We start from the raw sequence: 25,435 nt of genomic DNA, 5'->3' as shown, positions 1-25,435 counted from the left end.
GCTTTAGGGTTCAAAAGAGGGGCGGATTGATAGCAGATTGTGAAATGGAGATACGAGAGTGCGAATTGGGAATTAAGGCTTACGGGTGTTAGCCAAACGACGTAGCTTCAGCAAAGTGAACGTTGGAACGACATCACTTTAAGTAATAAAGAAACGGTGTAGTTTAAATGTGTAAGGGGGGGTTACGGGTAAAGTGCTCCGTTTAGTATAAAACGGTGCGTGTAGTAATTCTCCTGGAACATGTCATTGTAGGGGCATTTGAGTAAAGTCTTGTTGAGTCAGTTAAGTCCCACGCCGAATGGATCTGTGATTCATTCTGGAGCATTTTCATCTTTACTTGTATTTCGTTTATGGAGGAATTTGGGGACCTCAAATACCCCAATACGTATGAATCTACGAGGTAAGTTTTCATCAGCATCAATCTCATCCTTATTGTTCTAGTCCTGTTAATTACACACATCCAGACTTAAGAGAGTTCTTACACATTGGTGGTTTATAGGTAACCATTTTCGGCCCGCAGGTGAACACCATAAGGTAACCATAGTCATACCCCTCTTTTCCAGCCAAACTGACCATTTTTGTTTTCTTCCATTCTGCAAATCTGTTTTCCCCATTTGCACCATTTTTCGAAATATCTACCACGGTTTTAATATATATAATTATCTATTACAATAATCAAAATTATTCTAATTTATAATTTGAATAAAAAATTTCGAATTTCCTGTATATATAGGAAAATAAATAGGTTAAAATTAGAATAATATCTTTTAACAAAAAAATTTTAATTTTTGAGAATATAGAGTAATTTTGGCCAATAAAAAAATCTAATTTGAGATTTAAATTCATTTATAGATTTTTTAATTGATAATAAATATTATTTTTAATTAATACATTCATAACTATTACCTAATAATTATTTAAATAATTTTCAATTATTAGTGGGATTCATCCCTTTATCAAATCTCAAAAAGCACTATACAAACACATTTTTTACAAACCCTCTAATTTTATTTTAACTCAAAAATTTTACTACTATTCAACATATCTCATATCATTTTATCTGAATTGCGTAACCAAACGAGACCTTCTAATACTATCATATATTCTAATCTGGATTAACGAAGAGAACCTTGAATGCTTTCTATCTAAGGTTAAAAGTATCGCATGTCCGTTTGAGCCTAAATAGTCTAATGTAATCATCAGTTTTATGCACGCATGTTAGACTTTAGAAACAACACGTTAGAGTACTAGTATTGGCCAAGCTAAACTTTGGCTAAGTAGCTCAAAAGGCATTAGAGTAGTCAAAATTCCAAAACTTCACTTTTGAACTACATTAAATCCATCACTTTCTTCAAATTTGACTAGCAACAATTCATCTCCAAAACAATATTCTCAATTGCTACTATTGAATAATTAGGTTGAGAAAAAAAATTATTAGAAAACAATAATTTTAAGTAAAAATTAAATTATTAATTAATATATAAAATCTATTTACAAAAAATATAAAAAAAAATATTATTAAAATATCTAATATTATATTATTATTTTTAACTTTTAGATGAATAGTCCAATATAGATAAACCTCTCTATGGATTCTATTTTAGTTGTAGTTGACAGATTTTCCAAGATGACCCATTTTGTAACTTGCAGGAAAATAATGGATGCTGCTCGGATCACTCGTCTTTACTTCGATGAGATTGTTTTTTTACATAGCGTTCCCTGATCAATCACTTTAGATTGTGATCCCATGTTCATAAGCCATTTCTGAAAGAGCTTATGGGAGAAACTATGGACAAAGTTGAATTTCAATAGCGCCTACCACCCCCAAATAAATGATCAGTCTGAGGTGGTGAACTGGATTTTGGGCAATCTTTTGAGAAGTTTGGCTGGAACTAAGCCAAAGCAATGAGATCTGGCTCTTCCCCAAGCAAAATTTGCCTATAACAGATTCAAGAACAAAACCACATAGTTGAGTCCATTTGAGATTGTCTATGATCAGAACTCGTCCGGTGTTCTAGACTTAGCCCTCATCCCACGTGTAGGTCGTTTGAATCACAAGGCATATGAGATGGCAGAACATCATAAGGGCATCCATGATAAGTGAAACTGGCCATTCACAAGAGCAATGCCAAGTACAAGGTTCAAGCAGATAATCATCGTTGTCACTACTTTTTTATGTTGATGATTTTGTTTGGGCAGTATTAACTCGTGATCGTTTTCCTGTTGGTGATTATAAAAAGCTTAAAGAGCAAAAGATTGGACCATGTGAGATCCTACAGAACATCAATGATAATGCCTACATGTTACGCCTCCCCAGCTATTTGAAGAATTTTGATGTATTTAATGTGAAACACTTGAGCCCTTGTTTTGTGGACCCCAATGAAGTTATTGTGAACTCGAGGGCGAGTTCTTTTCAACTTGAGGTGACTGATGCAGGAGGATTCGAGTCAAATGATGTTGAATTGTCATATTGCACGTTGACTGCGCTGAAATACCTTGAGGTGACAGATCAACACAAAGATGGCATGAAACCATGATCTTTCCTTGATTGGGGTACTTATGGACACGTTTCGGTATTTTAGTTATAACTTTGGCTACGGGTATCAAAATCACGTATATGACCCCAATTCGGAAAACTATAGCTATGCTTGGTGTGCATCATTTTTATGCCAAATTCTACTGTTCTCCCATATGAATTCATAGTTTTAGTTATTTTTTGTTTTTTATCGTAATATTTTATTTACTATTTTGGAAGTGATTCTAACTCGATTTAGACCAGAATTTTGGTAAATTACTTCTTTTATTACTTATTTAATTTTGGTATGATTATTGAAATTTTGCTATTTTTAGTAAAATTATGATACGGTCGATTTTTAACTATTATAACCTGGCTTGTGGGTTGACAAACCATAATTGAATTTTGATAATTTTGAATTGAACATTAGGGGCGTTTCTCTGTATTTTTGGGCGATTCTTCTGTCTTCTTTTATGTGAATTATCTATTGAAACTAGCCTACAGAATAATCACTATTTTATCTGGCATCAATTAGACTAGTTAAATGCTAGTAAAATCTAAAATGTAGCTAAGTTATACTTAAATGGGCTGCATTGGATTAGTTAAAGTCCTTTAGGTGAAACTATGAGCTAAAGTAAATGGAAAGGAAAATCCAAACTTGGCTAGTAATTGTTCACATATCAAACCTATATTTAACTTCCAAACTTTTGATTGTTTGTATTTTAATGTTAACACTAATCATATATTAATTAATAATTTAATAATTTTTAAATTATTAATTAATATATATTTAGTGTAATTATAAAATATGAAAAAAAATGTTAAAAAAAATTCTTATTAAAAAATAATATTATATTATTATTTTAAATTATTTCTACCTATTCCAATGAGTAATACTTAAATGGCTTTTGGCTTTTTAGTTTAACCAAGGCCGATGCTTTAGTACGGGAAAGAAGAAAACAAAATAAAAGAACCGTGACCAGATAAAAGAAGCTAGGGGTTCTTGACAAGTTGGAATCGAAAAGGTTCCAAAGAAAAGAGGCCTACTCGGGCGAGGGGACATTTTAATATTCGACACTCAATATATATATATATATATATACCCATTAATCAAACAGCATCTTTCAACAGAGTTAAAGAACATAAGATAACGAAACAACAATGAAGCCCTAGAGACTATAGGAGAAGCTTTCTAGGGCATTCCCCTGTATGTTCTTCACTTCAACAGGATCGACAAAGCATTACAAATTATATATTGCAGATATATGCAATATGATCCTTGATATCTATACGGTGGTCTCGAAAGCTAGAAGTGGGTGCCTTCTGGAGGCTGGACCAGCTTCCTGTTGTGTGGTGCGGCCATCTCCTTTTTCAGCTGGGTCAATATATCCTCCATGGTGTACTCTCGTTGCCAACTCGAGAGAAGTCCAAACTTCTTTGGTTCCACCTGTCCCATTTCAACTATCTTGCTGTAAAAAACTGCATGTAGGCTATTTTTTTTTTTCATAGAATAGACCGGATGATATGTCCCGTGACCAAGGACCGATGTGGTACACGGGAAAAAAGAGTACATATGGACATATTCACACACCGAGACAAGTTGTCTCCCACCACTAGAGCTGGTTTGAATTTAGAGATGAGATGATTTTATATGAAAAATAAAAATTAAAAAAAATACTGTTAAAATATTATTTTGTAATATTATTATTTTTTTGAGATTTAAAAAAGTTGAATTAAGATTTGAAAAAATTGAATTGTTTATTATATTTTGTATGAAAATTTAAAAAATTTGTAATGATGAGATGAGATGAAATGTGATTTCTGAATCCAAACGAAACCTTATTGTATGATAGATCTCTCTCCACAGGTCCACCAATAAAAAGTGGAAATATAAAAGGCTAAAACTAAATATTTGCAGTGATATATCTTTTAGACCAAACGACATTTTCTATCGTCATAAATATGAAAATTATAACTTTTTCAAATTCTCGCACAAAATATAATAAACAATTAAATTTTTTAAAATTCCAATTGAACTTTTTCAAATCCCAAAACAATAATAATATTAAAAAATAATATTTTAAACTTTTATCTAAAACAAAAAATTCTCATCTCATTATCCAAATTGTTCAACCATCCCCCAAGAGAAGAAGAAACTACTAATTGCAGCATATATAAAATCCATCACAACATTGGAAGATCAGTTTAAAGTATATAATGGAATTATAACTTACCACCCCCGTTTCATGGTTCACACAAGTCATATTAATCCGTGAATGAAAACGAACACTTGGGGGCTTCTCTGGGTAATCCTTATCACAAAATAGCTTCAACTGATAAATTCGACCTTCATGCACCGTCTGGCAAATAGAGAAGAGGTTATTGCACTAGCAAGTAGCCCATACTTGGGCAAAGAAGAAGACAAAACACTAACAAATAAACACAAAATATAAGCACTAAGAGCAGAGAAATCCACTATGTCTGAATTATCAAAACTGACCAGAGGTCCAATTTGCATTAGCATGTAAACCTAGCAGACTACTCCTACATCACTATTCGAGTTATCACCAAAAAATGTTTGATGAGCAGCTTCCATTAGGAATAAGCATGACTATTTATGATATCCAAGTATCTAGACATGACGCAGCATATGTGTGCACAGCCACATGTGCACATCCACCCAAGTGTTTGTTCGTGAACACCTACAAACATAACCCTATGGCTAGGCTCAGAAACAGCACCTAAGCAAGCCAAGGAACTTAAAAACTAAAGTAGATCCCACCAAGATCAGGCAGTAGGAGACTGCCAAGGCAATTGCTTCAGAGAGCATTCCATGTTGCAATGAAAGGGGTAAGATCTGATTAGTTGAGGTCTCCTATACTTTGTTTGTTTTTTTTTTTGTTTTGTTTTGTTTTTTTTTTTTAAATTTTTATTATTATTATTATTATTATTTTACAAGGTCTACAATCCTTTGTAAGTTGTAACACGGGGCCACATGATTCAGGCCTGCAATGCTGCAAGTCATTAAGCAAAATAACAACCAGCCTTTACCTTACAGGTCAAAACCGATGACTAATTTCTAGGCAGGACAGAAGTGTAAGTAACCTGATCAATTCATAAAAAGTTTTATCTGTGCATGTGCAAACAAAAGCAATTTTTATCTGCCGGAAAACTTTACAGATACTGCCACACATATGTAAAGGGAGAGAGGAAACAAAAGGCACTTACATTGTGAGGACCGATAATGGTTCCAGTCCAAGAGCGCATGTAGATGTCATCTCCATCATCCATTCCATAGCTGACAGAGCCATCGCCAATACCTTTTTCACCACGTTCAAGCTCCTCCAACAATCTGAAGTTCCTAGGGACTGCATGGAACCTCACTCAGTCAACATTAGTAAAACAGAGAGACCAGAATTAGACTTAAATATTCAAATGCCTACAAACTCAATGTAGGAGTTATGGTTCAAATACAGATTTCATGGTAATGAACTCTTTCAATGGTTTTGCATATGACAGAAAATTAATCAGAAACTCAAGACTTAAATCTCAAGGCAATTACAGATTCTTTAAACATTATTTATTTATAGTCTTAACTTATTAGATCCCTTAGTGGTTTTGTATTTGGTTCTTAAACGCTGCAGTCTGGAAAAAAACCATGACTATTCTCAAAGCAATACTTTCAGGTGTTACTTATGAAACTGCTTCCCAGGCTTCTGTAGATTTGAATGATACGTATGGGATTCTATTTTGTAAATGTATATGGAAGAGATACAAACTTCATATCAGGGCCAACAAACTTCATATTGTTTGCAATAAAAATAAAAGTACCATAGGATGTACTACAATCATAAAGCAAGGTCGAGATGATGAAGACACAAATTTCGCTTGCATACAACTTCGACCATATGCATTTAGTCATCCTTTGAACTACCTAGGTAACATATGAAGGAGAAAAAATCTGCAAAAATATCCCAGGAAAGCAAGGCTGGTAATATACACTTAAAACATTATTATTTAGTATCCGACAAAACAAAGGAGAAAACACAAACAATCATAGTATGAAGCCCAAAACTTTTGGCTCAAGCAAAGCACATAAAAACAATCACCATGTCTACATAAAATGCATTCTACATCAAAGCAGTCCAAACAAACCCTTGACCATATCTATACCAAACCCCAGAATCACAGAGTATAGTTCCAATTATACAACAACTCATAACTGGATCGAACTACACGAGCATGCCATACGAAATCTGGACTAAATTTTAGCATAAATAAGCCGACCCAAAAGTAGTTTTATGCAAAAATCATTAATTGGCCCAAACAAAACGAAAAGTCGCGAGAATTAGGAATTTCTCAAAATTTTTCATCATGCAAGGGAGACAAAGTACACGCATATATAAACAAAGTAAAGCAACCTAAAGAGCCACGTGACTCATATGCGCAAATCCATCACGAATTTCCCACCAGAAAATGCATAAACACAAAATTCATCAACCCATGAGCGGATTTCTCAATATATCAAACCAAAGAACTGGATCACCGAAAATTATGGAAGAAAACGGTGATGGGTTAGAGGCTCACCCACGACACTGGATCCTCCTGAGCCTAGCGTCATGGATGACTTGCTGATAGTTAATCTCGGTTTGGTATATTGGGATCTGATCGAAGTGGGGGTTTTAAATAGCTGGAGGGGGAGGGGGAGGGGGAGGGGGAGGGCAGTCAGATGGACAGAGGTAGAGAATCTGGAGAAAGAGAAGGCGACCAAGGCAAAGGTGGAATAAAGAGGCAAACAAACAAACAATGATCTTTAATGGGGATACATCTTAAAGATAAGTTGCCCGATGGGTGGGATTTCTAGAATAAAGTGGACTATGTTTTATTATTATTATTATTATTATTATTATCATTTGTGACTGTGCTTTATTTATTATATAATTAATGTAAAAAATCACCTTACCATTCGATGACTACTTAACTCAATGGAGTGATGATAGTTGTTAAAATTTCAAAACTCTAAGATTTTATATTTTTTTATTTATGATAATTGCATTAATAGTAAAACAGTTTGTAGCAAAAGAAGAAAGATAGGGAAGTTCTCGTTCAAATGCATAACATAAGTTTTGCAATAGGATGATAAGCGGGCGAAGGTGTTAACGATACACAAGATAGGTACGGTTCACATGTCTACATTATAAGTTTGATTAAAAGAATTAGCTATACATACACACATATATATATATATATATATATATATATATATACACACACACACAAACTCCTAAGAGTTGGATCAAGTGATGAGGATCTTGACTTTGACTCTTGGGAAATGCTTCTCCCACTGAAATGGTGGCCACCAAATACATTTTTATTTTTTATTTTTTTACTTAATTGTTAATTAATTATTTTAAAACGAATTTTTATTTTTAATTTTTTAAAAAATATTTAATAAATTTAAAAAAATGTTTAAAAAAAAAAAAAACAAAAGAGTTTTTGCCTATCTAGTGGTTGGTTTCGATAGACTCTCGCTGTAGGAGTAGCACCGTCCTTGAATCATATCAAGTGCAAATAATTTATAGAATTCATCGGATGCACTTGCAGAAAATTATTTTCAAAAAATTGTGGGTTAGATTATATTATTATCTACCAAACGGTAATTAAAAAAAAGGAATATATAACTATAGTTTAAAAAGTTAAATGCTATATATTTTCAACGAGATTCTACCTTCGATTGAGAAAAAGTAAGTTGTTAGAAACCTGGAAAAGCTATCTCCAAATTTCAATAAAAAAGAAAAAAAGAAAAAAAGAAATGTAAATAGTTCCTGAATAATGCCTGGAAGAATCAATAAAAAAGGACTTTTGAAAGGGTACTTTTTAGAAAGTTACATATAATATGCCTCTTTCAACTTCTCAATAAGGAACCTCCATTTTCTAGACAAAATTTCACGATTTCGTTTTCAACAAAATTCATTCCAACACTATATATATATATAAATATATATATATATATATAAAAAGTCATATAAAAAAAGTTTTATAGCCTTATCCAAAATTCCTGATGTGATCCATAATATCTTCGCATTCTCGAATCTCATGTATTTCTCAACGTGTATAGATAGAGACAATCTTTTTATAATTATTTCAATATTGTGTTTATTCATTTTCCTATATCTCAACATTTCAAATTGATAAAAATATATCCAACTTATTTTAAAAAAATAATCAGAATTTTAAAAGAAAAGTCTAACGAAAATTAAAATTGATAAATTCAGCCAAAATGTTATGAATTGTTATATGCTCAGTGTCATGATCCCTTGTACCATCTAGTTATTTTAAGTGGGCAAAGGTTCAAAATGTTCATTTCTTTCGTATTCTAATGAGAAAGTGTTTAGGGCTCTATAAACAATTTTTTATAAAAAAGTGTCTAGGGCTGATCAAATATTTGTCAATTTTTTAATGAATAATTCTATTTATCATCTTAATATTCATCATTTTATAATATGACATTAGATGATTAAAGAATATATTATCAATTACATTCAAAACTTATCTCAACTCATATCATCTCATCGTTATAATTTTTTAAAATTTCTATACAACATATAATAAACAATTTAACCTTTTTAAATTTTAAAATAAATTTTTTAAATTCTCATACAAAATATAATAAATAATTCAACTTTTACCAACTTTCAAGCCACTCCTTATTATTCGTACAGTGAAAATGCTCGTCGCGAATGTTAGCTAAAGTTGACATGATGTCACTAGCAAATGGCAAAGCAAGATTGACTTTCTGTGAAATCTTCCATATGAGACATTGCTTTTCTATCGGAGTAAGGTTAGAAATTAAAGTATTATTAGTTATTTGAAATTTTGACTGGCTCGATAATAATGTTCAGTAATCTTTAAATTTTTTATTTTTTGAGGGAAAAAAAAAATGATTCCTTGCCTATTTGTTGAAGATTTTTTTTTTCTTTTAATTTCCGTGGCCTGGAAATCACAGAATCCTCTATGCACTACTCTTCAGGTGCGACGTGCCGGGGCTTCCAGGATTTCGTTGATGCGGTTCGAGTCAACAAAGCGGACCGGCGGGTTTACAGATAGGAAGAAAAGGAACGCACCAGATTGAGAACTCAAACACCCAAAACCCGGTACTATTGCAATTCTTTTAATTTTTTTCGTTGGTCGGTATTATTGCATTTATTAAGAACCCTAATGTAAATTCATAAGTTTTATTTTGCATAAGGGTTTTTTATTGGAACAATCGAAGTTAAACCCGTATGCGGTTTTTGTTAAGAAGGTGATTATTGTGATTATCACTTTATGCACAACAGATGTTCAATGGAATTCCTATGTATGGTACATTATGATATCGTTTGGTTGCTTCAAGTTAAAACCCGAAGAGAAGATAAATATAGACAATGTATTTTAATACTTTTGTTCAGTGTTTGTCGCTTAGTCACAGCTAGAACTAGGATGTGCTGGTAGTATATGCTAGTATATACGTTCCATTGTTTTCGTTTATTTTTCTTTACCACTCTCTGCCCAAGAACTTAATTACTTTGATTTGATTTTGATTGGGAATCAAGTTTTATTTATGTTTTTATTTTTATTTTTATAATAAGACATATTATACTTTTATACTTATAAAAACAAAAAGACATGTTATACTTTTATAAATGAGCAAAGGACATTACAATATGTTTGATACTATCTGGAGCATGAACCAGATTAACAATATCATTAGACAGATGAATAGCCTCTTTAGCTAGAAAATGAGCCTCTTGGTTGACATCCCTTGGTACATTACTGAAATCCCAAGCTGAGAAAGCAGGCACCAAAGCAAGAAATATCTTGAAACAGATGACCACAGGAGGAGTGTAAACCAGAACCTTCTTTAATGAATTTCACCACATTTTTAGCATCACCCTCAAATATTATCTTGTCCAATCCCAACTCCATGCAAAAAACTACAGTAGAGTAAGCTCCAAAAGTTTCTGCAACTTGAGGTGTTGGATTCCCATACTTACTAATCTGCTTCGAGGCAAGAACAACCCCCTTTTCAAACCATTAGTTTGAGAAGAGGTAGAGCACACTGAACTTGAGTTTAATTCAAGTTGCAGATAATATGCACTTCGAACTGTATATCTACCATCATTAGTACACCTCCAGATCAGTCTATCATCCCTTGACAGAGGGCTAGCACATGTTAAGAATCATATCAGCTTCTTCTGCAGTAAAAATAGCTTGCACTAAAGACTTATTCCATTCATTAGTACCAAGAAGAATCAGTTTTGAAACCAGATCTTCTGCACCTAAAATAGATATTGGAGATATGACCTTATAAGCAGAAGGTGTTGGCAGCCATTTATCCTTCCATATTTGAATACTGTCACCATTTCCAACTCTCCAGCACAAACCAGCATTCAATAAATCCCTAGTGGAAAATATACTTTTCCATGCATATGAAGCATTTTTAGGCAACCCAGCCTCACTAATGGATGAAGTGGGAAAGTACTTAGCTTTAAGAATCTCAGTAGCTAAAGTAGAAGGTTGTTGCAGAATCCTCCATAATTGCTTTGCTAACATAGCTGTGTTAAAAGCCTCCAAATCCCTAAACCCCAAACCACCAGATTTCTTTGAGATACACATCTTATTCCAACTTAACCAGTGGATCTTATGAGAACTATCCTGATGACCCCAAAAAATTTCTGCATCATATTAGTAATCTGATGGCACAAAGTCTTAGGTAGTCGAAATAGGCCCATGCAATAAGTTGGGAGGGCTTGGATGACTGCCTTTAGCAATATTTCCTTTCCAGTCTGGGACAGAAATTTGGATTTCCAGCTATTAAGCTTACCCCAAATTCTATCAGCAATCCCTTTGAAAGCACTATTCTTATGCCTGCCAACCAATGAAGGTAGTCCAAGATACTTTTCAAAACAGCCAGTAGATTTAAGCCCTGAGATCTCTTTGATAATGTGCCTCATTTCAACTGCAGTGTTTCTGCTAAAAAATGAAAATGTCTTCTCTCTATTCAACTTTTGGCCAGAGATTCTTTCATAGCACAGCATAATGTCTTGTAATCGACTCCATTCTACTGAGGATGCTTTGATAAATAGTAAGCAGTCATCAGCAAAGAAAAGATGTGAGACACGAACCAAACCTCTTGCAATTGGCACACCAGTAAGAGAACCATTCAAATGAGCATGAGAAATAAGCCCACTAAACACCTTGGCACATAAAATAAACAAATATGGAGATAAAGGATCCCCTTGCCTAAGATCACTTGAAGGTTGGAATTGTTGTTGTTGTGCACACTGAGTAAGAAACTGATGAAACACATTCCATAATCAGACTTATCCATCGCTGCCCAAATCCCAATTTCTCCATAACCAGCTGTAGAAAGCCTCATTCGACTCTATCGTAGGCCTTACTCATGTAAAGTTTCATTGCCATAAACCCCTCTCTACCTTTCAAAGCAGAATTCATAGTGTGGATTGTTTCATAGGCTGCCAGTACATTATTAGTAATCAAACGAGCAAGTATGAAAGCATTTTGATGGGTAGAAATAATCTGAGGTAGTATAAATTTGAGTCTATTGGCTAAAACTTTTGATATTATCTTGTGGACAACATTACATAAACTGATAGGGCGAAAATCAGTTAATTTGGTTGGTTTTTCAATCTTAGGAATAAGGGTAATAAAAGTCTGATTAATAGAAGATAGTGGACTGATTATCATTCATGTCTTGGATTTTCTGAACTGTGGTTTACACATGAATGATAATACTTTGTATTTCTATCCCCAAATCTGAGCCAGTGAACCTTGGCCCTCTGCTTCCATTGAGTATCATCCTTCTCCAATAATAAATTCCTCTCTGATTGCAGCCCCCTCAATTCATCCCAAGCTTCCTTTGACCCAACATTCTGAATGGCCTCCATCCTTTCTTCTATCTGCTGTAACTCTTTTCTTTCATTAGTCCTTTTATCTTTGCTTCATCCTTTCAAAGCTACACGACAGTGATTTAGTAAATTTTGTAAGTCTATCACCTTATCTTTTTTTTTATAAGTAAAAATATTATAAAAATATTATATATATCAGTAGGAGTAACCAAGTACACTGGACATATATAAGAAAACACCTAGCCTATACTAGAGAACTCCAATGACCCAAAAAGCCCGTGAAAATTAGAAATCTATCCGAAATACTCCAAGCCCGAATTGGAATAGAACACACCTCCCCATCCCCAACCCCTTGTTTCCCTTAAGACTAATACTCCTCCCGAAACTCCCTCTACGAGGACGTCTTCATAAAGCCCTCCTTTTAGTCTTCCCTCTACTTGAGCTATCTCCCTTAGCGTCGTAATTGATTGCCTAAGAAAGACGCTTTAATTCCATGCTTTTCTTAAAACTTGATTTAGTTTCAAGCGAGTGGCCCGCCTCAATCGCAGTGAGTAGTACTCTAAATTGGTCTTCACATCCTCCATATGAAAGCCTCACTATATGCTGAATCTCGTTAACCTTATGCAGAACCCAATCCGATGGTAAACTCGCTATATTGTTTATCGGAGAGAGAGAAATTAGGGGAACAACATTATCCCCATACATAGTTCCCAATTGCACTCCCGACCCTAGACATTCCTCCTACAAGACACCAACGACAAACCCATAATTTCCTCCCCGCCATATCCTGCATTCAAATCCCGAACCTCCTCAACAACTATATTGTTGCGTCCAATGTTGATGTCACCACTAAAGGTTCCTTCACCTCCGACATAGGTGTCGTCGTTCCATCGACGAGGACATTGCTTGTAGGTGCCCCACCCCCAAACGATCATTTCTGTGCCACTTTGTCAGATCCTATTGCTCCCTCAGGAGGCATAGAACAAGTAGGGGAAGCACTACCTTCTGTTACCCTCATATCATGCATTCAAATCCCAAACCTCCTTAACAGCTATATTGTTGCTGTCCAATGTTGATGTCACCATTAAATGTTCCTTCACCTCCGGCATAGGTGTCGTCGTTCCATCGACGAGGACATTGCTTGTAGGTGCCCCACCCCCCGACGATCCTTTCTGTGCCACTTCGTCAGACCCTATTGCTCCCTCAGGAGGCATAGAACAAGTATGAGAAACACTACCTTTTGTTACCCCCATTTTCATCTTCTAAAAGCTCGTCTGCTTTTTCCAAAGTATTCAAAATCCTAGAAGGACCCCCATCTTCAACTAAAAGTGAACCCTGACAAAAGGTATCAACTCCATTTGCAATTGTTGACTGAGGGTAGTTAGACGGCGCACTTGAGGCCTTCAAACCCGTAAGATCTACCCCTCACCCCAAGGGTCCGTTTTCGACCCACCACTCAAACCCGTGACCAAGTCCAACCCCTTATCCACTTTAATCATAAGATCTCTCACATACTCTATAACTCCTGTCAATTGAGCTCTTACAGCCCACAAGACCCCCTCCACTTCTCCCCCTCTCAAACACCCAACAGAGGCAGCCATTCCACTTCTCCAAATATCACCTGACAGCCTTTGTCTCCTCCAAGTGCCTTACCCTTACCCTTTCCTTTCGCCGCGGAGCTATTCTCTACCGGACTACCCGTCGGTGACCTAAACACCGAGATGTATGAGGCACCTTTGACCGAGGGAGGCCTTCCCACTGTCTTTCCATCAACAAACTCCCCTTTGTTTGCATGCTTCAGAGCAGTGGCTTTGGACTCAGTGATGCTTCGAATGGAATGAAGAAAACCTTTCCATCCGATTCCATTTGCGCCTTCCGAGATCACCAATAAACCTTTCCTCCTTCCATTCCGAAAATTTGAGAGTTGCAAAAAATTGTCCCTTGCGTTAATATAATGTTGAATGATAATTACTCCATTACCCATTCTTAGCTCCCTGAAAAATCCCCCATGACAGATGAGTTCTAAACAATCCTTTATCCCCTTGGCCTCCCATAAAGTTGTTGTCCTACATAGACACATGAACTTAGCCATTCTTTTACTACGATCAGAGATGCGAAAACTATTTCCTCTCTCTTTTGTAAAAACGAAAGTTTTTTATTCCACCTTCAACCACCTCTCACCATTCATGAGACGAATCCGCGTCGTACGTTGTCATCCTCTAATCCCAAATCATAGGATCATTCATCTGCTTTCTATACTGGAATAGAAAGCTGATCACCCTCCATCAAAACAGCTCTAGAAAATACCAGAACAACATGCAACATTTACATGTACAAGCCTTCTGTGCATCTCTGAGGAAACTGAGAGGAATATGGCTAAAGAAGAAGGATCTGCGAAAATGAAATCCTCTCCACAGAAAATTCTCAGATTTGAAGCCGGAGTGTGTCGCCGAAGCTCAGCCTTGTTTGCGACGGACCAGATCTGCGTCAATGAAGCCCAAAGGAAGGCTTTCTGTGAGGATCGCGATCGCTGGAGGGAGGGCTGTCGCTAGGGTGTCCTTCGAAGGGTCGCCGGAGCCCATCGGTTTTGTTTGTGGTGGCCACAAGTTCAACGGCGCCTGGCAGATCTCGTCTCTCTCGTCTTGTCTCTATAGTGTGTGGGGACTACACGTTCAGACTTCCGATGGTCCAACGACGACAATGACGGTACAGAGGGGTTCGATAGCACAACAAGATCGAGTGGGTACCTTGGGTACGACTGCACAGCAGGATCGAGTGGGTTCAGTGGGTTCTGGTTCAATGGGTTTGACAGCGATGGCACAACAGTATCCCAACTATGTCTGATAACCTCGTTACAATTAGAATCCAAGTTCCAACTTGCCTCATATCTCCATATTTTCCTTTGAAAAGGAAGAACCTTATCTTGATCTGGAAAGGAACAAAAAATAGGAGAATGATCTGAACAAGAAGTGAGCAAAGTCTGTGCAGGAGTACTACCAAATAAATTAAACCATTCCTTATTTGCCAGGCTTCTGTACAACCTTTCTAAAGTAAAATTATCATCCATTCTATTATTACACTAAGTAAATTTAGGTCCTCGATAACCCATATCACACAAACCACTATCCATTATACACTGTTGGAAATCCATCATCTGCTTCATTGGTCTTCTGGCTCCCCCTTTTTTCTCAGAAAAAGACACAATTTCATTAAAATCACCCATGACAATCTAAGGGGAAGAGATATCTTTACTTAGAAATCTCAGTAAATCCCATCCCTCCTTTCTGTCATGAACCACAGGATGACCATTGAATCCAGTGAAACACCAACGTTGTCTATTTCTGCACTGCATTACTTTTTTTTTTTATAAGTAAGAATCTTTATTGATCAAATGAAACTAGGCATAGCCCAAGTACACAGGAAGTATACAAAATGAGACACCTAATTACATTCTAGGAAGCTGAAAAGAAAATAAAAACTTATGAAGATTCCCTCCCTTGAGTACAATAGCAGAAAACCACTGAAAAAGAGATGACACAGAAATTCCAGATTTCCTCCACTGCTCGATCCTTGTTGATAAAGTACCTGTCATTCCTTTCCGTCCATAAACACCACATCAAGCACAAAGGAGTCATCCTCCACGCCGCTTCCAGTTGAGAGCTATTATGATGCCTATTCCAACATGCTAGTAGATCCACCACAATCTTAGGCATAACCCAACTCAGCCCAGCTCTACTAAGAATGCCAACCCATAACTCCCTAGCCACCTCACAATGTAATAGTAAATGATCAATCGATTCCCTATTCTTCTTACACATGAAGCACCACTCCATAACAATCATACCACGTTTCCTTAGATTATCAACCGTCAAAATCTTCCGAAGTGTAGTTGTCCATGTAAAACAGACAACTTTAGACAACACAAAAACCCTCCAAATTCTCTTCCACTGAAAAGAGATATGCTGTTGGACTGTTAACGCCTTGTAAAAAGATTTAACAGAAAATTTATTACTCCCCATATGTTTCCACAACATTCGATCTCTTCCATTTCCTCCTATCTTCACAGAATACAAAAAGCTGAAAAAAGCTGCAATCTCATCAAAGTTCCCAATCCTGAGCATTTTTAGTGAAATTAACATTCCAATGCACAGTCCCATTAGCACGAAAAGATACCTCTGAAACAGCAGCCTGCTGATTTCCAACCATGCTGAAGACAACCGGAAAAACAGTATTAAGAGCTCTCTCACCACACCATTCATCAAACCAAAAACGGATTCTTGCACCATCTCCATTACGAACATGAATATGTCTGTGAGAGTAATTAATCAAATCCACCTCCAATATATCATCCCAGAACAAAGCTAATCACCCAGAGTTACCAACACCATCAACAGTTAATACATTATTATAGCCCAACTTCAGTTACAATGACTGTATACTACTGCCCAACATTTTAGTTTCCATTAAAAACACCATATTTGGCTTATATACCTTTGTCATATGACAAAGGCTACGAACTGTGCGAGGGTTGCCAAGCCTTCGACAGTTCCAACTTAGAAGATTCATTGCTCTTGGCGGGGCTGGGCCACTTACGCCAATACCATAGAATATTGTTGGTTTACTCACACATACAAATAAGTGCCAAAGTAATTTGCTTTTGGGTTCCTAGCAAACTAAGTTTTATCTGAGGTAATGGGTTCATGTTTCTTGGGAGAAAATAAAATCAACTAATAAGCTGTACCAGTGTTTGGTCTAGGGTATCCCACATTTTATATTTTTTTATTGGTGAATGTCTAACTTTTTATGTACTTGAAACTGGTGTCTAAGAATAGAAGAAGGTCCACCTTCTCCATTTGGAGAAAGTGTAGTCTGTTAGCAATTAACCATCAAGTTTCCTGTGCCATGATCATGTTCAGTCTTTTTCTTTTAAATATATCAATGGAGGTGCATGATTGATTTTCCTTCCTGTCCAAAAGTAACTTTTTGCGCTATTATTATTTTGCCAGATGTCGTTGTATATCGGTAATCTATCAGCTCGAACTCAGAGAGGTGAACTCGAACACATTTTCCGGAGGTTCGGGAGTTGTAATGTGCAGCTTAAGAAAGATGGATATGGGTTTGTAGTATTTGACGTCCGTCCAGATGCAGAGAAAGCTTTGAAGGCTCTGCAGGGTAGGAAGATCTGTGGTGAGCCTTTGACTCTTACATGGTCTAATAAACAGCCTCGACCTTTTCGAAAATATGAAAGAGGTGCTCGATCATATGAGTCACAACATGGAATGAATGCTGGAAGAGGAGGAGATTATGCCAGTAGAAAAATGGGTTCAAATAGTTGGAGAGATTACAAAATGGGTTTTAAACACCCAGAAAGTGATGGAGGAAGGCTCCATTCTGCTGACATGCTTGATAATGAGACAGCCTACAATGAAGACAACATAAAACATAATACCGAGGAAAAATTTCAAACTTTGCATGATGAAGGTGGAAATGTCATAGCCAACCTTGCGGACAATGATAGATGGGGTGGGAAAGCTTTTGACCCCTCAAACGATAATGGGGTAGAAAATGGAATAGGATTTGACCGATATGAACCTTACCAGGGTTATGACGGCAAAGGTGGAAGTGAGAACCAAAGGATAGGATATACAGGCGGTTCTCCTGCAACAAGAAGTTCTCAAGAGAAATTAGGCAAAGAACAGATTGATGCTGCAGCTTTAAACTCCCCCAATGATTCTAAACCTCGGAAAGCTCGCTACATTTGTGGGGGTTCTGGTCACAAAGTGCGTAATTGTCCCAAAGAACATTCTTCGTGGAGAAAGCCAACCAAGTTCGATCTTAGGGAGGATGATGATGCCAATAGAAGTGGTAGAGGCAAAGGAGAGCTGGATAGATGTGGATCCAGATCATGGGGAAAACTGCAGTTGAGTAGGGATGATATGTCAGTAAGGAGACAGAAGGATAATAGGATAGCAACTGGTTCACGAAACCATCGGAGGTTGATAAAAGGTGGAAGCTCCCCCATAACAAAGGAAGCTGATAGGGAGCACGAAGAGGACTATGGAGGTAAGAAGAGAAGGAGGAGGGAAAACGGAAGTCTTAGACAAAGTGTTGCCAAGAAAGCTCGGAGGCCAATTTCGTCTTCTCACCATTTCAAGTATAGCACATCTAGATCACATACGACTTCCCAATCGTCAAAGTCTCCACCAAATTCAAATAGATCGAGATCTGCATCTTCCAGAGCCGATTCCTCGTCTTCTAATTCAAGGTCAACTTCTAAATCACAGTATACTGCATTCAGAAGTTATAAGACTAGGTCAAGCCCAATCTCGCCAACATCCTTGTCTCTGTCACCATCCTCTTTAAATAAGGTGCCATTATATCTGAAAGGCTTTCTGCATAATGCTACTACTCCTGAATCCAAGGCCATTCTAGCTGAACAAGGACAACTAATAGACCGTAATGCTGACTCTGAGAATGTTAAGATTGAAAAGCCAATGATGGTGGGGAATGAAACTGTACCATCATCCTCTAAAGTAGAAGATTTGGAAAAGGACCATCATATGGAGAGGAATGAGATTGACAACCATATTATGTCTGGGTCATTATTTGAACTTACAAATCCAAGCAAGATGCTGTTGGATAAAGGTACTCTTACTGCTCGGAGTTTATCTCCCGAGAGACTGGGAGAGATAACTGAATTTCAAAATTCTGGGGTATTGGAGATGGAGCAAATGCCACCACCAATCAAGAAGCCAGATTCAGAAATGATTGCCATTAACCAGACTAGCTGTTCAACGAGCATATCATTAGAGGAGATGTACGTGGCTCTGAAGCATTATGGCCTGGAACTCCCCAAAGAAAATGAAAGGCATCTATCCATCGAGGCATACTTTGGTTCTGCTAGCTTATGGCCTTGGGAGATCATTTACTTCAGGAGGCTGAAAAAGGGCCCTATGTCAATTGAGAACTATGCCAGGCGGGTTGCTCAGAATAAAGAGTTTTGCATTGTGGATAAGTATATCAGAAGCAGTAGTGGATGGGGAGAAATGGGTGAAGACAACTCTTGAAAGGTTTTATTGCTGATATGCTGAGTTAATTTTTGTACTTGTAGAACATGAGATCTATCTTCATGTTGATTCTACCATTTTGGGTTTCACATGCAAAATTTCTTGCGGATCCTTCAAATAGAAGTTTTATGACATGCAAAGCTCCCAAGGCCAATCATATGACTTGGGACCTTATCAACATGATCATAAAGTCAGGTAAATTTGCAGAATGTGTTCTACATGATTGTAGTCCTAGTGTCATGTACAACACGTTGGAACTCATATGACTTTGATGAACTGTTCTTCTTCAAATGATCCATATAATGTTAATTGTATGCTAGATTTTGAGTAGTAATACAAAGCTTTGGAGTGACAAAAAATTTGGAATTTTTTGTTTTGTTTTCTGAGAGTACCTTTAGAGTGATGCTCTTGTCACATATATTCTCTGAGCATGCATTTCTACTATCTTGCATCCTCCAACGCTGGAATTCTATGTGCAACCTTTAGGAGTGATGCTCTGGTCGCATGCATATTTCGCCAACAAGCATAATATATCTATTAACCGAAGGTGATTTATCCTTGGTGGATGCATGTAGTGCCCTCAAGTGTTTGACATGCCAAATTGCCAATATTTTAATTGGAGAAGTGTTCTACGAATGATGGTTGTGATGGGAATCTATTTCTTGGGTGTTATTTGTGTACACTGCAAGAAACGCATTGACCTGTTCCTCTGTTGTTTGATGTACTCATCTACTGTCCGGTGTATGGTTCAAATCATCGATAGAGTCAAAGATCGTTTAATGGCCTTACCTTAAACTCAGGAGTTAGTAGTTAGTGGGTTTTCAACAGCAAATGAAGTAGTTGGTTTCTTTCTATATGCTTGCATGAAATGCTTGTTGATTGACTGATTTTAGAAGCTGACGTACTCATCCAAGCTTAGAAGAATGTGTCCGACGCCTTATATAGAGGAATTATCTTCATCTTCATATTTGCAATGACTTGTTCATCTTTATCTTCATCTTCATATTTGCATAATATGTATTTAAATTCATCTATATTGGCTCATGTATCTCTAAATTTTTACATAGCTATGAATAATGCTTCTTTAAGTTTGAAGAGGCACTATTCACTCTCCAAACATTATTTTTAATGTTTTTTTTCTCTCCTACCCATTAAAATCAACTTTGTGGAATTTGTATTAAGATGATTTTGATATATGAAATTTGTATTAAGTTGATGATACAAAGTGTTTTTTAGTACATATTAATATTTATTGATAAAATTGGTCATTTTGATATTTGAAATTGGTAATATTTAGATGTATGGAATTTGTATTTTTGATTACATGGTTCTAATTGTAAAATATATAAAAAATAATAATTTTAAGAAAAAAAAATTAAAAATAATAATATTTTTTTTATTATTTGGTTCAAAGATGCATAATTCAATATGAGAGTTTTTCTTGATATGCAAAATTAATTTTCAAAAGATGTGATTTTGAAGATGCATATAAAAAAATCAATGTTAGTGCTTTATGGCATGCAAAGCAGTGACTGAATTTTCTAAGCAGAAAAAAACTACTTGTTTGTGTTACTCCTGAGAATGAATTGTTAATTTCTCAAACTGGGAGTGAAAGGATATTGGTTTAAAATTTGTTACTAGAGGATAACAACTGATGCTCGGTTTCGTTCTCTGCTTACCTGTTCATTTAATTACATGGAGGAGAATATGGTTGGATTTCTTCAGTTGCAGGTAGGCAAGGATGGGTTTTCATTAGTTTTTCTTATTATTATTATTATCTTTATCGAAATTTATTGGAAATAACCACCTAAATAGGCGAAGGAGGCTTTATTTCTAACCACTCAAAATTTTGGTCGATCCTTTGTATTGAGATGATATGCTTCTGTTGGTCAATTAAGCATTCAATTTGAATTTCAGTTCAGGAGTTCATAAAGGTATGTTTTTTGTTCATTGCTCTCTCTCTCTCTCTCTCTCTCTCTCATGTTTGGAAATGGGCCAAATTCTTTCCTTTATATCTTGTTAAGCATAATTCAGCATCAAGCAAGAGCATCTACGAAACAATCTCAAGTTAAATGCTGCCAGTGTGCAGTGTGGATTGATCTCATCAGCATTTAGATTCCCCAAGTTACTACACTAACTATCTGAGAGACTGTGCAGGCGTTTGACTGTTTGAGTAAGGGAAAGCGTTAAGATGAAATGAATATGGACTATGGAGAACATGCAAAAGAGTAAGAAGTTACCAAAAATAGTGGATGGCCAAAGGAAAGATAGCATTTAGTGTCTAGTGAGAAGGAAGGCACCGAAGGAAGAGATGATCAAAGAGTGGGGGGCGAAGGGTGGGATTAAATTTGTATTTATCAACTGACGCAATATCCTCATTATTCTCAACTGTCTCAATTACTCTTTGCATTTATGTGGTTTTAATGGTCTTTCAATCCAATACAGCCTTCCACCCCTCCTTTTTTTCAATGTTCGAACCACACTCCTACCCAACTCTCATTTCTTGATTTACTTGAATACCCTCATTTCCTTTCTCACCTCTCTGTAAAAACTCACTTTTTTCGACCCCACATAATGAGGATGTAAATAGGGTCACCATATTATATAAAGAGGTTGATTAGTTGGCTGGACTTTTAGATCGCTTTTTAACTCAAGGGAAATGCTATGCATCAGCCCCACACCAGCACATACTTCACATCACTTTTTTTTTTTTTTTTTACACTCAATAGGTTGAGTGTGTGCTGGTGTGGGGCTGATGCAAATATTTTTCCTTAACTCAAAACTCTTTATCACCTAAATTGGGCAAATTTTGCCTACTCGATATCTGTGCCACCGACTGATGTACGAGAGACATGTTCTTCTCTCTTTTCTTGCGATTTAGCTACGAAACCGAACATCCTCAAAATAAGAGTGGGGTTTTAAGCAGCTGTTCATCCTTGAGAGGAGGATGATAACAAGTACATAACAAAACATCTCCAATTACCATATTATACCGAATTGTGGCTGTACAGAAACAGAGATAACTACCACCGGACTTGATGCTGATATTGTCTAAAGATTGTAACATGCAATAATGGCCAAATGACTTGTGCTGAGCCAAACTCGTTTGGTCATGGTTATTGGTTAGTTTAATGTTTGCCTAATAACCATGTGATCGTTTTCAAAAAAAAAAAAAAATAGTCATGTGATCGTCTCTTGGGTCATTTGATTGGGGCCCTACAAGTGACCCCATGGGGCCAGTGCTCTAGATATTTGCAAGCAGCAACACAAGGTCATCTGAATCGGCAACAATCATGGCAGTGGGCCCAAAGATATACCGTTCTACTTTGTCTACCTGCTCACAACTTTTTAGAGTACCACCAGTGTACCAGAAAATCTACTGCACATCACAGAGTTTAGCCCATCTTTTCTTCAGGCAAATGACGCAGATCTTTCACTTTCACCTCCGAAAAACATTTATGCAGCATTTTTTTACTGTGTATCGCACGAGAAAAATGAAAAAAGAAAATAGTGGGGGCTGTAAGGCAAAAGCAAATATTACCTAAAATTTTGATAAAGAAGATTCTGGACCCTCATAGTTAAACCCGTTTACATCGTCCTCTGCTAAAGAGGGAAGAAAGCTGAACCCAGAAAGAAACAGAGACAGTCCTAACACAGACCCTAGCCCACCTCTCCCCTCCCAACCAGATGCTCCCCCCCAACCCCAAAAAAGATTGCCCATTTCCTATTTTCTATGATTTGCAAAGTAAAAAGATAAATAAAGGTAGTGCTATTCGCGCTCCACCTTTCCGCAGGGGCTCTGGATCCCATCCACCAGGAATAACCTTCCTCAAAACTATGGGATGGAGCTAAAAATGGAGCGCAAATAGCGCTGCCTCTTCGAGAGACATATTAAAAAAGAACAGAGACCAAAAGAGAGATATAAAAGCAGAAACGCTTAAATAAGTCCTAGCTCCGATAGGGAAAATAAGAGAGGGGGGCCTACTCTTAACTCTTTCTTGTCTTTATGTTGGGGCTGGTGGTGTCCTGAAGAAAGTCCAGCAAAACGGTGCTCTTGCATTTGGGGCATTTGGGGTCGTCCTCGGAGAGCATCACGTACATGAGGCAGCGTGGACACCCCACCAGCACCATAGACGTGGCCTCAGGGCTGTTGGAGTACCGGAGAGAGTCATCCTGGTTGAGCTCCATTGACACACACGAGCTTGGTGGTGACGTCGGTGACACTGTGGCCGAGCGGCTCGGCGACTCCACTCGTGGGTTGGGTCTAGGTGGTGAGAGGTTCAGCTTCAATTCTAGTTTTGGACTGCTTCCACTTCGCCGACTCATTTTCGTGTACTTCGTGCAAATATATGTCACCCTGCCTACAGAATCAACCAAAACGAAACAAGCTGATTCAACAACGAAAAAAAAATTATATCTTGAAAATCAATTTAATCGAACTTTCACCACACAAGTTTCTGATTACGCAGAGCATGCAACTGAATTCCAATTAACACGTGAGGGCTACAAAGCCTTGGTATACCTCGAGGTCGAAACGACTATTGTGCCAACGTCAATTTCCGCAGAGGGTGAGTATAGACTGATATGGAGAGGATTATAAGAGAGAGGAGAAGGGATGGACGGAGACCGGCTAGTTATGAACCGATCAAGACTAGCTCCGGCACCATCAACCTGGCCTTTGTGAAGTGGGTATGGACCTCCAAGCGCCATTATATATATAAGGGAAATGAAGGGAGAGCGATGGGTGATCTTTAAAGCTTAATTTAATTGTGGAGGGTACAGGTAGAGAGAGAGAGAGAGAGAGAGAGAGAGTAATGGAAATGAATTGAACTATTGGGGTAGAAGAAGGGTGTAAATTGAGGCCAGAGAAATGTATTAATTGTTGGGCAAAAACAATTCTCCGGAATCATGCGGGAAGAGGGAAAATTGCAGTAAATATTGTAATTACTAAAACTGCAGAAAGACTTCCCTTCATTCATTTCTTTAGCAAGGTCGTCGGTGTTTTTACTTCAAGAATTTGTGAGACAGCTAAGTGCAACACAGTTAAAACCCTCAACGGCTTTTTAAGTTTTAAAGCCAAACCCATATTTAAAAAATAATAATAATAATAAAACCCAACGCCACCTATAAAATTTATTGGAAGCAAGATAAAGAAAAGACCGACAATTTAAGTGAACCATTGAAAATGAAGTGTAACAGCTCAGCTAAACATGATAATGCTGTACCCAAGATTACATTTATATTATTGAAGTTCCTAAATTTTTAATAACTATATATAATTACATTAAAAAATCAATTACTTTTTTTGGCATATATAAATATATATATATATATATATATATTTTTACTTAAGGTCGCAACGATCTCATAAGAATTCGGACCATATCAGAATTTTTATTTTAAAAATAACGGTCAATATTATAATTGAATTTTTTTAGTAATTCATTCATCCCAATTATATACTTAATCTAAAACATTACATGAGTATTATTAGCATTACTCATATTTAAAGATTTTCTCTTTGAATACGGTGAATTTATGAAACATCCTTGTACGTTTATTTTTTCGGAAAAAAAAAATAATTTCTCTCATAATTCATTGCCTCTCATGAAGATAAAAAGTTACCTTTTATTTAAGAAAAATGGTTTGTATAAGTTTTAAATAGACAATTTTCATACAGATCATTGTAAAAAAATAGATCTCACCTAAAAAAAAATATAAAAAAAATTATTTTTTTATTAATAAGAAATACTTTTTTTTACAAATAATTTACTATTTGAAACTTATACCTAATATTACTTTTTATTTAATATTAAATTATTCAGCAAATTATTCAGAATCGTGTGCAGTGAAAGATCTCAAATAAAATTATTAAATTATAAGATTTTATTTATTTAAAATTACATTAATTTATTTCACATCCGTATCACCATTAATAATATTTC

At 36.4% G+C, this 25,435-nt stretch overlaps 2 protein-coding genes and 1 long non-coding RNA gene across 5 annotated transcripts; 1 reads left to right on the top strand and 2 right to left on the bottom strand.

The window, feature by feature from the left end:
* Window positions 1-3,572: 3,572 nt before the first annotated feature.
* On the bottom strand, window positions 3,573-7,309 carry LOC108983228 (ubiquitin-conjugating enzyme E2 variant 1D-like). The gene is made up of 4 exons (XM_035688279.1): window positions 7,103-7,309; window positions 5,744-5,883; window positions 4,750-4,875; window positions 3,573-3,962 (listed from the first exon to the last, which is right to left on the bottom strand). Exons 1-4 carry the CDS (start codon window positions 7,134-7,136, stop codon window positions 3,822-3,824), a joined length of 441 nt encoding a protein of 146 aa, XP_035544172.1. The 5' UTR covers window positions 7,137-7,309; the 3' UTR covers window positions 3,573-3,821.
* Window positions 7,310-9,251: 1,942 nt separating this feature from the next.
* On the top strand, window positions 9,252-19,840 carry LOC108983229 (serine/arginine-rich splicing factor 4-like). 3 transcript variants are annotated; one of them, XM_018954796.2, is made up of 3 exons: window positions 9,252-9,356; window positions 9,546-9,669; window positions 17,430-19,840. In XM_018954796.2, exon 3 carries the CDS (start codon window positions 17,430-17,432, stop codon window positions 19,488-19,490), a length of 2,061 nt encoding a protein of 686 aa, XP_018810341.2. In that variant the 5' UTR covers window positions 9,252-9,356; window positions 9,546-9,669; the 3' UTR covers window positions 19,491-19,840. The 3 variants fall into 3 exon arrangements, with proteins under 3 accessions (XP_018810341.2, XP_018810342.2, XP_035544171.1); XM_018954797.2 differs by having other exon boundaries at window positions 9,306-9,356; window positions 9,522-9,669; XM_035688278.1 differs by lacking the exon at window positions 9,252-9,356 and having other exon boundaries at window positions 9,499-9,669.
* Window positions 19,841-23,009: 3,169 nt separating this feature from the next.
* LOC108983222 lies at window positions 23,010-24,445 on the bottom strand. Its single transcript, XR_001994830.2, has 2 exons — window positions 24,013-24,445; window positions 23,010-23,851 (listed from the first exon to the last, which is right to left on the bottom strand). It is a non-coding gene; the product is annotated as an uncharacterized LOC108983222 (long non-coding RNA).
* Between the last annotated feature and the right edge of the window lie 990 nt (window positions 24,446-25,435).

Source organism: Juglans regia, chromosome 3 (assembly GCF_001411555.2).
Source record: "Juglans regia cultivar Chandler chromosome 3, Walnut 2.0, whole genome shotgun sequence".
Taxonomy (NCBI): Eukaryota; Viridiplantae; Streptophyta; class Magnoliopsida; order Fagales; family Juglandaceae; genus Juglans; species Juglans regia.
Note: the sequence above shows the minus strand (reverse complement) of the source record. Positions and strands in the feature narration are given on the sequence as shown.